At 37.2% G+C, this 15,383-nt stretch overlaps 3 protein-coding genes across 3 annotated transcripts; 2 read left to right on the top strand and 1 right to left on the bottom strand.

Annotated features, from left to right (window-relative positions):
• The first annotated feature begins 1,138 nt into the window (after positions 1-1,138).
• Positions 1,139-3,292, top strand: LOC119888980. Its single transcript, XM_038699805.1, has 6 exons — positions 1,139-1,282; positions 1,413-1,721; positions 1,923-2,258; positions 2,417-2,557; positions 2,648-2,709; positions 2,822-3,292. Exons 1-6 carry the CDS (start codon positions 1,240-1,242, stop codon positions 2,954-2,956), a joined length of 1,026 nt encoding a protein of 341 aa, XP_038555733.1. The 5' UTR covers positions 1,139-1,239; the 3' UTR covers positions 2,957-3,292.
• Positions 3,293-6,791: 3,499 nt separating this feature from the next.
• On the top strand, positions 6,792-8,980 carry LOC119888985. The gene is made up of 6 exons (XM_038699808.1): positions 6,792-6,834; positions 7,003-7,332; positions 7,538-7,894; positions 7,978-8,103; positions 8,460-8,521; positions 8,629-8,980. Exons 1-6 carry the CDS (start codon positions 6,792-6,794, stop codon positions 8,749-8,751), a joined length of 1,041 nt encoding a protein of 346 aa, XP_038555736.1. The 3' UTR covers positions 8,752-8,980.
• Positions 8,981-12,326: 3,346 nt separating this feature from the next.
• On the bottom strand, positions 12,327-14,629 carry LOC119888433. The gene is made up of 6 exons (XM_038698988.1): positions 14,602-14,629; positions 13,944-14,270; positions 13,238-13,594; positions 13,022-13,155; positions 12,649-12,710; positions 12,327-12,532 (listed from the first exon to the last, which is right to left on the bottom strand). Exons 1-4 carry the CDS (start codon positions 14,627-14,629, stop codon positions 13,121-13,123), a joined length of 747 nt encoding a protein of 248 aa, XP_038554916.1. The 3' UTR covers positions 12,327-12,532; positions 12,649-12,710; positions 13,022-13,120.
• Positions 14,630-15,383: the final 754 nt, after the last annotated feature.

Genomic DNA, 15,383 nt, shown 5'->3' with positions numbered 1-15,383 from the left:
GGGAGGGCTTCTGCTTATTGTTTTGATTTTACGGCCCACAATATAACTGTTTGGTTTATTTCACTGCTCTTATCAGAGTTGTTGCCAGAAGCAACACAAATCTCTGTGCTGATTCAAGTCATTTTGTTCAATTCAGTTGAAAGATTCAAAGTCACTGACAATGTAATTTGTTCGCATTATCCCTAAGCTAAACAGTTTCATCACCTATCAAATGCACTTCAGTGCATACAACAGTAAAGCCTCGATCATACTTCAGTACAGATGTGGACACGGCCAGTGGACACACATGGACTTTTATACATATCATCAGATTGCTTTTCTAGCACACATAGTCCACGCAGTCATACACGAACATCCACACAGGGATTCGTGCAGTCTCTCGTGCACTTGGGCAGATGACGAAATACAGATGAGGAACTATGAACTGGCCTGAAGTGAATGCATCACCATTCATATCACCAAGACCTTTAGTGCTGATTCTGATTTCCTTTAATTCAGTAGTACATCAAGTCTCCATTTTCAGCAAAATGTTCTGATAATCCAGCTGTATGCTATCTGTGCAGTACCAAACAGTAGAGTGACAAGGTTAGCTGCTAGCTGGTGAACATAGTGGTGCATTTAGCAGCTTTTTTTTGAAAATATAGAGAGCAATATATTTCCTTCAGGAGTAAGAGAACAAAAACAAAGTTAAAAGGAGAGTATGGAAATACAACATTAAAGGATAAGAACACACTAAAGATATACAACATAATAACGTGCTGTATTATGTCATATTGTCTCTTCTTCCTCCCCTTGTGTTAAGGGAAATTCTCTTGATTGATTACCCCCAAAAGGTAAAATGACATGTCATTTGGGTGTGTCCTAAACATCTTGACCATATTAGTTAGTACCAGCTGAAACGTCCATCAAAATATTTTCAAAATATATAGGAAAATGTTGTGAATCAGATTGTTTTGCATTACTGTAATTCACGTAAAGATCAAATCATCTCTTGTGTTTCAATGTCAGTTATAGAAACCCACCATGAAACATGAAAGCTTGCTGTTGGTGTTGTTTCATGTGTTTAGGTTGGAAAGATAGTTGAGATTATTTCCACTGTGGTAGTAAAGTGAAACGCCAACATGACGCCAATCAGAATGCTGTGTATTTGTTTCCTCCCACTTGATATGGTTACATTACTGTGAATCATCTTATAATGCTTTCTAATTTAACTGCAGTCTCAAGTGGAATAACCTGAAAATGCTGATTATATTTTATTTACTGCTGATGTTCAGAGTTGGGCGTAAGTATATGTAGAAATTTCAGATTTACTCCTCAAATATATTTTAAGTGTTGTAATCCTGTGACAGTAATTGAGGAGAGGGTGTACATGATTCTTTCTCTGTTGTTAATGTAAAATACTGTTATTTCAGGATGCACAGATGATCCTATCTTTGAGACAAAGATCGTTGCTGTTGGAGATTATGTGAAACTGACATGTACCCGCAAAGGTACAGGAAGCATGTTTTGGATCAGGCTTGTTTCAGGAAACTTTCCTGAAGTCGTAGGAAAAACATTTAGCTTTGAGGGTGTTGAGCGTCACATTAAAACCAAAGAAGAGCCTGGAACATTTGTTCTGCATATCACAGAAGCAAAGCTAAGTGATACTGCAGTTTACGTCTGTATGAAAATACATCAGCAAAACTTTACATTTTTGAATGGAACAGACCTGAAAGTTGAAGGTAAATACAGCACAAATAGCAACAGATTTTTCAGATTCCTCAAAATGTTCATTATGAGTTCCAATAGTAATTTACAAACCTTATTTTCCTTACTTGTACATATAACGTAACTAACTTAACATGTTTGCATAATTCATACAGAAATTTTAAAAAATGAAATGCTTTGTTTTAAATCATCTGATTCTGTTTTGTGTGCACAAGAATCTGATATCACTGCAGTCCCTCCATCTGATCCAGTCCGTTCAGGAGACTCGGTGACTCTGCAGTGTTCAGTCCTCTCTGACTCTGAGAACAAAACATGTCCAGGAGAACTCAGTGTGTGTTGTTTTAGAGATGGATCACATCAGTCTTATCCAAGTTTTAATTATAGTCAAGGAAATAGTGTTGACGACAGTGAGGGATTCTCAACAAAGAAGTGTTTCTACAGCAAGAACATCTTTAAAAACGTCAGCTCCTCTGATGCTGGAATTTATTACTGTGCTGTGGCCACATGTGGGGACATATTTTGTGGAAACAGATCAAAACCCGAAACTGAAGGTAACTGCATCATAATTCAATATAATGACAAAGATAGCATATTTGTGAGAAATATTTGATCTTCATGTACCATAACATCATAAATGATCAATTTCTCTTAATTACACTTTTACTAATTGCTTGCTTTTTATTATTTGCTCCTTTTCACGTTGTGTCAGCAATCAACATGAGGGATTTGCAGAAGGACAATACAATTGTCATTCTGTTATGTGCTGCTTTGGCTATATGTGTGATTGTTATAGCCTTTCTCAGTTATACAATCAAGAAACTCAAGAGAAATTCTTGTGGTTGTTGCAATGGTAAGCAAATTCACTCATGCATCAATCCATCAAAGAGTTTTTGCCAAAACTGGATTCCCCTCAATGCTGTGTTTTTATTTTATGATACAGCTGCTGTTGTTCTGCAAATAAATGCTGCAACAGCCAATGCCAGTGATCAGCAAAGTCAGAAGGTAATGTTTATCAAGATCAGATGTAGCTAAAAAGTTATCAGCATGTCTTTCTCTTTAATTGTATAATGAATTCATCTGCCCACTCTTAGCATGTCTCCATATATTTTCTCAGACAGATGAGGACTCATTGGTTTATTCTGCACCAACCTTCACTGGTAGGAAATCTGGCAGATCAGAGAGAAGGGATGCAAAAACAGAGGAGGAAGAGAGCATCTACACTGATGTCAGGACTCTTGGGTTGGATTAACAGTCTACACACTATAGAGCCTTTAAGGCTCGTGTAATTTTGGTTTGCACACTGTGTGAGAAATGTAATTACTAAGCAGCCACGGTGCTTAATTTCACCAAGTTGGAAATTTTTATTTTATTTTGGATAACTTAAAACACATGTATATTTCATTGTTTTATATGTATTGTAAAGAAAATGATTCCTCATGATGCAAAAATAATATAATATAATATGTATAAATACAAAGTTGTGAACTATGAGAAGATTTTCCCTTTGATATAATTTTCAAGTCTGTTAAGACCCACATCTACAGTTCTTATTTAGTAGGAATTGGTGGTTGTGTAGATTTGTTGCTTCATTCTTAATAAATAAATATACTTTATGACAAGATATGATCAGATTCTCAACATGTCAAATGAGACATGAAGCCTGTCTTCTGTCACTCTGCATTCCTACATAATTGCCTATGAGCACAGGTGTCATCATTGAGCCAGGGTTGAGTTTAAGATCTTTTGACTGACTTTTTTTTGTCATGGCTGTAAATATTGGGGCGGCTGTGGCTCAGGAGGTAGAGCGGGTTGGCTGTTAATCGGAAGGTTGGTGGTTCAATCCCTGGTTGTGTGTCAAAGTGTCCTTGGGCAAGATACTGAACCCTGAATTGCCCCTGGCTGTTCCGCCAGTGTGTGAATGTTAGTTTCCGTTTGAGCACTTAGGCTCAGTATATGACTGGTGAATGCAGATGTAGTATAAAAGCTCTTTGAGTGGTCAAAAAGACTAGAAATACAAGTATGAGACATTTACATATTATTTTTCTGTTTTAACAAAACAATATCCACACTTCCAAGAGAGGAAGAAAAGAGTATCATCAGTGTTTGCTCTCCTAGCTGTTTGTTTGTGTTCAGTTGGTCAGAGGTCACTGGTAAATCTGACACGTTTAAGTGCCAATGAAATAATTCTATAGGAAAGCTTGAAACCAGGCATAAACTCTATCACTCTTGTTAGCACACTAGACAAGTAAGAATGTTTTTAAATACATAAGCTGCTACATTGTTGGTCAGTGTTATTTTGAGAGAAATGTTCAGCCAGGCCCACACGTTCTCTAATGGGCACACATCTGTGGACTTGTGTCCCAGTCCAGCCTCAATGAACTAAACACAGATGGAGAGCACAGGGGATTTTAAGTAAATTAACCATTATTAGATTTATAACTAAGACAAATAAAAGTTAATGAAGTCTGTAGGTCAGGGTGTGTAGTGCTGTATAGCCAAATCAAAGAAAAAACTAAAGTATAGGTATTGATGGTGAAACAGCATAAGGAGCCAGCTTTAATAGCCTGGCCCCAGGCCATAGGCCCAGCCAAACAAGGTGCATGATCTCAGGTCAGATAACCACTCCAAATTTTACCTGTGAGTAACCTGGAAGGAAAATAACACTGAGAGGAACACTGTTTTGGGTAGAAAAAAAACAATACAACACAAGAAGAAAATATTAGCACAGACAAAATAAGGTTTTGTCAACACAAAAAAGTGTCAAACATGGGCCAAAATCACCCCAATAATGCCTTATATGGTGTGTGGTGTCTGATATTTTATTTGTGTCCAAATTCCAAATGTGTAAATGTACTGCTTACTATCAAGTAAGTGTCTGTTATACAGTAAGTACAATGAGGAGGAATCCTCATCCTCCTGATCCCAATGAGTCTCATTTAAGGGCCCTCAAGACGGGACCCCAAAGAAGGCGGGCATCCAAACAATGTCGAGGTTCTCTGTCGTCCAATTCTCTGGTCTCTTTTCTGCTAGACATTGCTCTAGAGTCAGACAGCATCCAGACTGCAGTTAATCAGTCAGCTAGCACAGAACCAGCTAGTTCCCTTCCTTGTGTCAGTAACTTTACATCCTGCCTTTGTATGTTTCCCCTCAATTTTGATTGTCCACCCCTGCCTGATAAGTTTTACATGTGTCTAGTCAGGCTCCCCTCTCTTACTAGTGTATGTAGTCTGTGTTTTCCTTTTTGTCTCAGTGGCAGTTGTCTTTGTCTTACATGTAAAGAGTCCCAGACCATTCTTAGTGATTTCCCAGTGTTTTTTGGATCTTTTATTTGTTTTCTTAAACCTTGCCTTTCCATTTCTTGAGCACCTCTGTTGGGGAGGCTGTGAATCTGGAGGAAAAACAAGTTGCCTGTTGGCTACCACCAGTGTATGAATGTGTGTGAATCTTAGTTTCTGTTTGAGCACTTAGGCTCAGTGTATGAATGTGTGTGAATCTTAGTTTCTGTTTGAGCACTTAGGCTCAGTGTATGAATGTGTGTGAATGGTGAATGCAATGTAGTGTAAAAGCGCTTTGAGTGGTCGTAAAGACTAGCACACCACTTTCTTCTGTGGCAACTTCCCAGAGCAGAGAGGTTTTCGCTCTGATGTCCTCTGGCTGCTCTGGCTCAACTGATACTAAATGAAAGAGTTTGTTACTTAGTTTAGGCGCTAACTACTGCTGCTGCTGCTAGCAAGTTAGCTGATTTAGCCATTCAGGTAGCCGTCCTAGCTGATTCTGCACAGACTGGAAGCTTGGTGTGTTGGTATTTAAGGGTGCTTTCACACCTGTAGTTCGATTCAAGTTTTAAAAAAATTATACACTGTTGCATTTTAATTCTGGTCCTGTTCATGTCCACACTGCAGTTTTACAAACAAACCAAGAGAAGTAACCATGACGTTACACAGACTTACAGGTAAGTTGTTGATTGGACAGCTTCGGCGATTGTCATCCTGCATCTTAAGGACCCACGAGTGGAAATCAAACTCCAGTGACTCACAGAAGTTTATGCAGCACTTTAATGCTTCTGATCTGTATCACAAAGAGCTCACGCAGTAATAATTTATTATAAGCATGAATAGTAATGTTAGACCGCAGATCACCCACATATGAAAAATAACATAGAAACAGGACATGTACAATAATAATTCAGGTCTTATTACCCTATAGTATACTGTGGGATCGCTGTTGTTTTATGGACTTAATGAAGAGAGGTGTGTTCAGCATGTGTTCACTGCGCGGGTGTGTCTACTGCGCTTAACGGCTGGAGGAGGTGTAATGCTACGCTGACCCCTCCGTGACATCAAGAAGGAGGCTAACACACAAATTTACTAAGGAACTGAGCAGGAGAAATAGAGAGAGGATGGTTTTTCTCATAGTTTTCTTTAGATACACCGGGCACTTATTCAGGTTGAAAAGGCATGAAAAAGTGGATTTTGTATAATATGGGACCTTTATGTTGATCTTTCACTGGTGATACTTTGATCCCTGACGTGAAGCACAATGTAAACAATTTAAATGCGAGTCTGTGCTTTTGTGAATCCAGTTTTGTTGTAACCATACTAACTCATTTTTACAATACCTTTGGTCTAACATTTGTTTATGTAATCATTTCCAGATTTGTAATAACTGTCATTGCATTTGTCCAATACTGCCTTCACAGTTTCACGATTGCTTCCAGTAAAAACTACTTGGGCAGTCCATTACCTTTAACTTTTAATTGAAAGTGCGCTTAGCTCTCTGCAAAGTTGTGCACCCCATGCATAGTCAGGGCAGAACATGGACACTGCCTAACAAAGATGAAAAGTATTGAAAAATGAAAGCAGATGTTGAAGAGTTCCTAAAATTCATAAAAACTAAAATCTTTAACATTATCATTAAATTATGTGAATGAATAAGAATGAGGTTTCACAGAGACAAGAATGAGACCAATGTGACAGGAAGTGACCATTTGATTCTAAGTTCTGTGAGAGCCAATCAGATTCATTTGACAGTTTGACATACTTACTGAAATACCAACAAGGTTCCTAAGAAGAGACAATATCAAGATGATCCTGTTATGGGTTACACTGCTTGTTCTTCATCGAGGATGTAAGTGCTGTCTAATTCTGTGAATGTATTAAGTTGAGAATTTGGATGCCAACTAGTCACAGACATTATCTTACCCTTAATCTATTATCTTTTGTATATTACATGTTCTACATCACACACTATTTGTTGTTTACGGTTTCATGCATTGTATGTTTTTATTTCCTTCAGATACGCTGGTTCCAGTGACCACAGTTCAACTTGGTGAACCTGTAACCTTCCTGTGTGCTCTGCCTATTACTGAGATCAGCCATAGAAAACTCCTATGGTATAAGCAAAGTGCTGGGGATACTCTGAAGTTAATTGTGACAATGCGTAAATCCCAGGAACCCGAGTATGCACCGGAGTTTTCTGAATCGAGATTCAGTGTAAACAATTTAAACAATTATTGCAACTTAACCATTCTGTGGACAATCCAAGAAGATGAAGGAATGTATCACTGTGAAATAGCAGAGTGGACTGCAACTCCTGAATGGAGTGGGACATATTTGTTACTAAAAGGTAATCGTGTGATCTACTATTATTAAGTTTTGCAAATGCTTCAGACACCGATTTCAAGCTGCACTGTGTTAATGTTTAAAAATAAGAACTTTTAATGTCAGAAGCCTGTTTGTCAAATTATTAAAGTCACATTTAGATATACTTAAAATCTTCTTAGACTTTCAAAATGTGCTTGGAAATTTTAATACAGTATTGAATTACACAGGAAACACTCAGAAGACATCAAACTATACTGTAATTCAGGGACCAACAGTATCTGATCCAGACCGTCCAGCAGACTCGATGACTCTCCAGTGTTCAGTCCTCTCTGAATCTGAGAATAAGACATGTCCAGGAGATCACAGTGTGTACTGGTTCAGAGCCAGATCAGATAAATCTCATCCAGACATCATTTACACTGATGGAAATGGACGTGATGAATGTGACAAGAGATCTGACTCTCAGAAAAGCTGTGTTTATCGCTTCTCTAAGAACATCAGCTCCTCTGATGATGGGACTTACTACTGTGCTGTGGCCACATGTGGGAAGATATTATTTGGAGATGGAAGAAAATTACAAATCGGTATGATTTTGCATTCATTACTGGAGGTGATATTCCCAACTTGTTAATATCATCATTAATACATTTTTTTCTTTGCTGTCTAGAGCAAACAGCAAATTCTGAATTTATGGCGCTGGTGATAGCAATTGTCTGCTTGGTCATTTCTGTGATTGGAAATATTGCTTGCATCTGTTATCGAAGTCCAAAAGCAATACACAAACAATTTAAAGGTTAGTGGAAACATTTACTTTTATATTTTACTTGAAAAGTTCATAGAGTGTAGAAAGTGTAACATCATACAGAGCAGACAAACAAACCTCATTGTTCTGAAACTGGGATAAAATAATATATATCAGTAGAAGTCTGTTATTTAGCAGATTATTAATAAATTAATGTATACGCAATTATTTGTTCCACTAAATTGCTGTTTGTTCCATGTATGCCTCATGAAACTTAACTTTTAGTGCATGATGTCAATAGTTAAGGGAAAAAATCTTTTTTTTACATGTTTAAATTAAAACATGTTGAATTAGCTCAAAATCCTTATTGAAAAGTGCATAATATATCTGTTTTCAATCATTGTTAGGAATAGAAAGTACCGCTTCGGAAGCAATACATGACAACCTGGGCCAACCACTACATGATATTGTAAGTAATGATATCAAATTCCATTGTTTGCTCTTATTTCATTAACATAATTCCCAATAGCACCATAACAACATGACTATATAATGAGCCTTTTATTTGCTGCACAGACTAAAAGTGAAGATGATCTGAACTATGCTGCGTTGCATTTATCTGGAAGGAAAGCCAATAGAGGAAGGAAGAAAAAAGAGATGGAGACTGAAGAAAGTGTGTACTCTCAAGTTAAATGCTGAGTGTGAATGTGTGTCCTCAAATAAACTGTGGTTCAGTTAAGAGGACTGACTTTTGACAATGATTTACATTGTACACTGTACATTTTATACTCAAATTGACACCCAAACCAAACATACCTTTTACTTAGTAGGTACTTTTGTTGAGTAGTGCTCTGGCAGAGGAGATAAAAAACCTGCTACAGCGAACCCTTTTCCATGCCAGGGATCCATAATAATCTTTTTTTTTTTTTAAACTTCAAAACATTTTATAGGGCTATTAATAGGATAGTAAGTGATTGTAATCAATACACTTTTTGTTAAATAGTTAAAAGGAAGCAGTGTGGACCTTGCCACACAATATTGTTCCAGCCAACATGCATTAGGTGGCGTTGGTGCTTGTGCACAGGAGTGATGGGAGGAGGGGGCTTCTATATATCAGCACTTTCAAGCATGCTGGATGCCAGGCACTGTGAAGAATGAGAGATAGTAGAGAAACCACCAAAGAGGAAAAAGTCTAAAGAGTATACAAACAGAAGAAAGTTATAAGGCAAGGCGAAAGTGTTTCAACGCTGAAGAAACCTCAGAGATTTGAAATTTAGGGGGCGGAACGTCTTACAGAGCACTAAAGGGAGGGGTGTATTTGTTTGGCAGCTGAGTTCAAATCAACAATCCTGCGGAATCACTTGGTCTACCTTTCAAACAATCACATATCTGCTTTTTATTATATTAGTTTACATATTCATTGTCTTTCTTTCATTTATCCTCAAACATCTGGGGATGTGGTTTGTAAAAATAAAATCTCTTTTTTGTGAATATAACATTTTCATGTGTGTCTGGCCTGGTTATATGAGAGAACATGAGGGGGCTTCTCATGCACACAACTCGTCTCAGTGAGTGCATCCACACGTCTTTGGAAAAAGCTAATATGAGGCTTAAGTGGCCTGAGTTAGTAGCTTCAAATTAGTCTTTTTATTATTATTGTCTTTTTCATTCCTACTACTGATCCTATCATTATATGCTTCATGGTTCAAGTCATGTTATGCTCTTTATCTTATTATCAACTCAAAATGAATTACAGTTACATTATAATAATTTTAAACTCATGAATAAAGGTTTGCACAACACATCAGTCAGATTTGTTTATTTATTCTGTCATATTTCAAACATTGTCACTCTAAGGCCTCTTAGAGCATGTGACTCTATAAGGTCCCTATATCTCAGCTGTGTCTAAAATTTATACAGCATATTAAGTATATTCTGTTTGAATTAATCTAATCATTATGGTACACTTTTTAGCAATTATTATACAAAAATCGCAACAACCATTTTATACAAACAATGAATGTCTTTGTGGAAAAGGGGGAGACACATGCTTCTTGACGTGAATTGACCCACCTCCTTGGCTTAGCTCAGAGTAAAATCTGATTAAACTTTAACAAGCAAAATCACAAGCACTCCACATCATGATCTGGCTCTGCCACCCTCTCAGTCCTTGTTTCAGTCAGTGTTTCCCCTGTTTTTCCTTTCTGTGTGTTACTCGTCTGTCTCCTGTCTGTCTTCTCTGTCTGTATGTAACTGAGCATGGGGCTCTGGTCTCTCTCTGGGCAGACAAATCAGAGAATCACCTGTTGAGCCTCTACATACCTGAGATTCATCCCACAATCAAGCCCTGCAGTAGTACTTAAACCCCGGCTCTGCACTTCATTCTTCACCAAATAGTTTGTTCACTTCAGTGGTACTCAAGCTACGGAAAACTTTGAAAGACACTGGTGGTGATTGAAGTTCCTGTTGCCAGACTTTTTCCTGACTCCTGTGTTTCTAATTTGCTTGTGCTTCAGGTTTTTTGATTCCGGAGAAGAAGAATTTTTAAATAAAACCTGATTTTCCTTTTACTTCGGTCTTTGTGTCTACAATTGGGTCCTCAATATAACCAGCCCCCTAACAGTTATTTTCTTTATTCATCAAACTATTTTTTTTCAATCTTCATTGTACTGATTAACAGTTAAAAACATATAATCTACTCAGATACAGATAACATGTTGATACCAAGTGTACTGTAGACAAGGCTTAAGAGCTCCCTCCTCCTTTGTTCAGTATCACTTTGACTATGATTCTGAGGCTTTTTTGATCTTGAAATAGGCACAACAAGCAACTCAAAACAAACTGATGAGGGTTGGATCACGTTAGACACGTCTTAATTCTCAATACTCCAAAGGATCCCAAAATTTGACAGGACAACTCCTATGTCTACTTTCACCATAATCTATGAGGCATTATACGATGCATTCAAATGTAATAATTCATTTAAAGTGGGTCTTAAAACATGTTTTGAAAGTTTTTGGTCCCTGTACGTCCTATGGACAGGAGGAACAATTCAAATGTAAGTAATGGGTAACAAAATTCACTGTCCTTGTTTCAGTTTAGCTGAAGGTAATATGAGGCTTCAACAGTCTGAGTTAATCAAGTTGGTATCTTACAAGTGTTTTAATGTGGCGTTTTTTTAATGCTTGTGTTTTTCATTTATATTTCTTTGCCGAGCTACAGTAGAGAAATAGTAACTCAAAGATGAATTTTCATAAAAAGACTTGTAGTTTGACCAACTAAGACTGAATTGGCTGAATTGGTTAGGTAATAATGTGACTGGAACAATTACAGTGACCAGTAATGCCTGACAAGACTAGTGTGTTGCTGACGTTTTGTTTGCTTACACAGTTCTCAGTTTTTTCACATGGATTTGAGTTTTGCTCTCGCAGATCAGATTTACATATGGCTGCCCTTTCTAAGATTGTTTATGTTATTATTTATTTTAATAATTATTCCTTATTAGACTTACATCCTCAGATTTAATATAAAGATAATTACTATTTAAAACAAAGGTAACTGTCAATATTCTGTTCTGGGTCTGTCAATGGTCTGTGTCTGTGAGTTTTATACATTGTTTGCTTGTTTCTGTGTTATGTTGAGAATTGCTTGTGTCTGGTTGTCAGTGTGTCTGCATTTCTGCCTGTTCCTGTTTTGTCATGTATGGCTTTGCTTCCTGCCTGTGTCTTCCTTGTCTTGATTACCTGATGTGTTTGTCATACCTGTATATTCCCTCCCTTCTCATTAGTCCTGTATATATTGCCTGCTGTTCTGTTCTGTCTTTGCTTGATCATTGCTTTGTCACGTGTTGCTTCATTTTGTGTGTTTCCATGTCCTGCTCATCTGCCTGCAACTCTGCCAGTTTGTTCTCAGTCTGTGTTTGTTTGGACTTATGTTCATCATCTCCTGGAGCCTGTTTTGCTTGGCTGTTTTTTTGAGTTACATAATCACATTTAGATTCTGGACGTCCACAGTGATTTGTGTGCCTTTTGTTAAATAATTGAATTCATCCTGCCAGTTCTACTGTCTTGTATTCAATCAATGTCAATCTGGCTCAGCTCATGCCACAGTAATTAAAAGCTAATATGTAATTAAAGATAAAAGAATAATAACAAGCAAATACAAAAAACATAATATTATGCAAGGATCAATATATGGTAAAACAATGAGCATAAAGAGCATGTCTGTATGCTATGATTTTGGCTTTTACCATAAACACCTCAAGGTCATTATAGTTACAGGGGATCACAACATTTAATTTTTTATTTACTTATTTACTGTCAGAGTTAAGTTCTATACACCAACCAACAGGATTTAGCATTTAGCATTTAACTTGAGAGTATACACTTTCATCAGTCTTCAACTCTTTCTTCCTTCCTCTTGTAGCTTTCCTTCCAGATAAATGCAACGCAGCATAGTTCAGATCATCTCCACCTTCAGTCTGTGCAGCAAATAAAAGGTTCATTATAAAGTCATGTTGTTATATAGTGCTGTTGGGAATTATGTTAATGAAAACAAAATGTTAATGAAATCATGCAATCTGGTATTATTACTTACAATATTATTTAGTGGTTGGCTCAAGTTCTCACATTTTGCTTGCGAAGTGGCACTTTCTACTCCTAACAATAAATGAAAACAGGAATATTTTGTAGTTAATCTGACTTTTCACTTATCATCCTCTGCTGATTCAACAAGTTTAATTAAAATTAGGAAATTATCCTTAATTATTGACATTGTGCACTGTAAAGGTAAAGTTTAATGAGGCACACATGTAACAAACAAGAATATGGAGACTCGTAATTGTGCTACAATTAATACATCAATGTATTAACAATATGCAAATGAAAGTGTGATGTTACACTTCCTACACTATGTGAACTTTTGAAGTAAGAAAATAAATCTATTAAATGTTTCCATCAACAACACTTACCTTTAAATTGTTCACATACTGCCCTTGGAGTTCGATAACAGATGAAACAGATGAAAACAACATTTCCAATCACAGAAATGACCAAGCAGACAATTGCTATCACCAGTGCAATAAATTCAGAATTTCTGTCCGCTCTAGACAACAAAGAAAAAAACGGATTAATCACAATATTAGCATGTTGTGAATATCCCTCCAGTATTGAGCCCAGAATCATACCGATTTGTGATTTTGTTCCAGCTCCCAATAATATCTTCCCACATGTGGCCACAGCACAGTAGTAAGTCCCATCATCAGAGGAGCTGACGTTCTTAGAGAAGCGATAAACACAGCTTCTCTGAGAGTCAGACCTCTTGTCACATTCATTATTTCCATTTCCATCGGTGTAGATGATGTCTGGATGAGAATGATCTGATCCGGCTCTGAACCAGTACACACTGTGATCTCCTGGACACGTCTCATTCTCAGATTCAGAGAGGACTGAACACTGGAGAGTCACAGAGTCTCCTGGACGGACTGGATCAGATACCGTCGGCCCATGAATGACAGTATAGTTTGATGTCTTCTGAGTTTTGCCTGCATAATACAAAACTGTGTTAAAAGTTTGGGATCTGCACACACATGAATCTTAAAAATGCTAATAGTAGTTTGGAGTTTAAATGTAATGTGAGCATAACATACAAGGATTTTGCATGATACTCTGTAAAAATAAGTGTTCTATAAGTATAAAAGGTAAATCCTGAGCGTATTGTACCTCACATAAAATTTAATTTACAGATATTTTAAGATACATTGTACAGCAAATTTGGAAATCTGACACTAAGTCAAGTTATTTATCACAAACATTGGTAATTAGCATCAACACAGTCAACTGTTAAGTGGTTAAAGATTCTAAAATATTGCAAGGAACAGATCACATAATTACCTTTTAACGATAAATAGGTGCCACTCCAAGTAACCTTAAACCACTCCACGACTGCACAGTGATACATTCCCTCATCTTTTTCAATTGTCCTCAAAATGGTGAGATTGCTAATATTCTTGTATTCTTTTACTTCCAATCTTGAGGCAGAAAAGTCTGGTCCATACTCAGGGTTTGTATTTTTCAGCAGTTTCAATATTAATTTTAGAGTATTCCCAGCACTCTGCTTGTACCACCAAAGTTGTTCACGGTTCAACCCCTCGTCAGGCAAAGCACATGTGAAGGTCGCAGGTTCACCAAGTTGAACTGTGTTCACTGGAACCAACGTATCTGAATGAAATAAAAACATTCAATAAATGAAACAGTAAATAACAAATTGTATAATGTAAAAAATGGGAACACAACAGAATAATCACATGAACATCTAATTTGCATGCAGACACTTAAATAAAAAAACATGATTGTATAGCACTTACATCCTTGATGAAGAACAAGTAGTGTAACCCATAACAGGATCATCATGACACTGTCTTTTATTTGGAAACATGTTGGTATTTCAGTGAATGAAGGAGGAGGTGAGATGATCCTCATAGGTCAGAACATCAGATGCATCTGATTGGTTATCACAGAATATACAATCACAGGGCATTTCCTGCCTCACTGGTCTCGTCCTGATCTACATGAAGCATATTACCTCTCACTCTCATCCAATCACTTAACCATTTGATGTTTTTCTGAACTTTCTTTCTAACATTTCTTCTTAACATGAAATTGACTGCTGTTATGCCTATATCATCACTGCTCGTGCACTGATAGAAACCATTTCTCACAGTCTAAAAAAACATAACAAAACAAAGTCTAAAGCCCTTTATGCAGCTCTCTGAGGCTGTACTTGCTTGTGTTGAACACACGCCCCACTCAATGGTGGTGCAGAGGGGTGGCTTCTTGGACCTCAGTCCCAAATGTTTTCTCAAAAGCCCAGAATCTTTTAGGATTTAAAATATCTTCAACTTTGCTTTATGTCCCCTCAGTCTCTCTGACTGAAGCAGCAAATCAATGCAGCACACACTCAATTACTGGGGAAATATCACCATCAACATTGTCATAAGTTGTTGTGTGTGTCCATTCACTCGTGTCAACCAATTTAGTAAGCTAGTTAGCTAGCTAACTAACTTCTGCACTAGCACGAAAATAACAATTGTTTTCACGAGGAGTAATCCTCAGCCGCCATCCACAGAAGTGGAGCAGCAACAACAGCGAGCGAACCGCATACAGGTGTTGTTTCAGGTGTGTGAATCTGCAGCATCAGCATCAGTATTAGCTAGGGATTTGTGGAGAGGTTTTTTTTTCAGGTGTGTGAATCCACAGCTGTAACAGGCAAGTAGCTGTGAGTTGGTGAGATTAGCTTAACATGTATTGCTAGTTAGCTAGATAATGTTCGCT

Source organism: Micropterus salmoides, unplaced genomic scaffold (genome assembly GCF_014851395.1).
Source record: "Micropterus salmoides isolate LMB-PRFRI ecotype aquatic unplaced genomic scaffold, ASM1485139v1 Ms_hic_scaffold_5, whole genome shotgun sequence".
In the NCBI taxonomy this organism is placed as follows: domain Eukaryota; kingdom Metazoa; phylum Chordata; class Actinopteri; order Centrarchiformes; family Centrarchidae; genus Micropterus; species Micropterus salmoides.
Note: the sequence above shows the minus strand (reverse complement) of the source record. Positions and strands in the feature narration are given on the sequence as shown.

What these genes read in the sequence shown, in the direction of transcription:
- LOC119888985 (XM_038699808.1), top strand. Translation starts at nt 6,792, where the DNA reads ATGATCCTGTTATGGGTTACACTGCTTGTTCTTCATCGAGGAT. An exon ending in GCTTGTTCTTCATCGAGGAT is followed by an intron (nt 6,835 to 7,002) that starts GTAAGTGCTGTC and finishes TATTTCCTTCAG; the next exon opens with ATACGCTGGTTCCAGTGACC. An exon ending in AATACACAAACAATTTAAAG is followed by an intron (nt 8,104 to 8,459) that starts GTTAGTGGAAAC and finishes AATCATTGTTAG; the next exon opens with GAATAGAAAGTACCGCTTCG.
- LOC119888433 (XM_038698988.1), bottom strand. Translation starts at nt 14,629, where the DNA reads ATGCTTCATGTAGATCAGGACGAGACCA. An exon ending in CACCTATTTATCGTTAAAAG is followed by an intron (nt 13,595 to 13,943) that starts GTAATTATGTGA and finishes TGTATTATGCAG; the next exon opens with GCAAAACTCAGAAGACATCA. An exon ending in TGGAACAAAATCACAAATCG is followed by an intron (nt 13,156 to 13,237) that starts GTATGATTCTGG and finishes TTTGTTGTCTAG; the next exon opens with AGCGGACAGAAATTCTGAAT.
- LOC119888980 (XM_038699805.1), top strand. Translation starts at nt 1,240, where the DNA reads ATGCTGATTATATTTTATTTACTGCTGATGTTCAGAGTTGGGC. An exon ending in AACAGACCTGAAAGTTGAAG is followed by an intron (nt 1,722 to 1,922) that starts GTAAATACAGCA and finishes TGTGTGCACAAG; the next exon opens with AATCTGATATCACTGCAGTC. An exon ending in TTCTTGTGGTTGTTGCAATG is followed by an intron (nt 2,558 to 2,647) that starts GTAAGCAAATTC and finishes TTTATGATACAG; the next exon opens with CTGCTGTTGTTCTGCAAATA.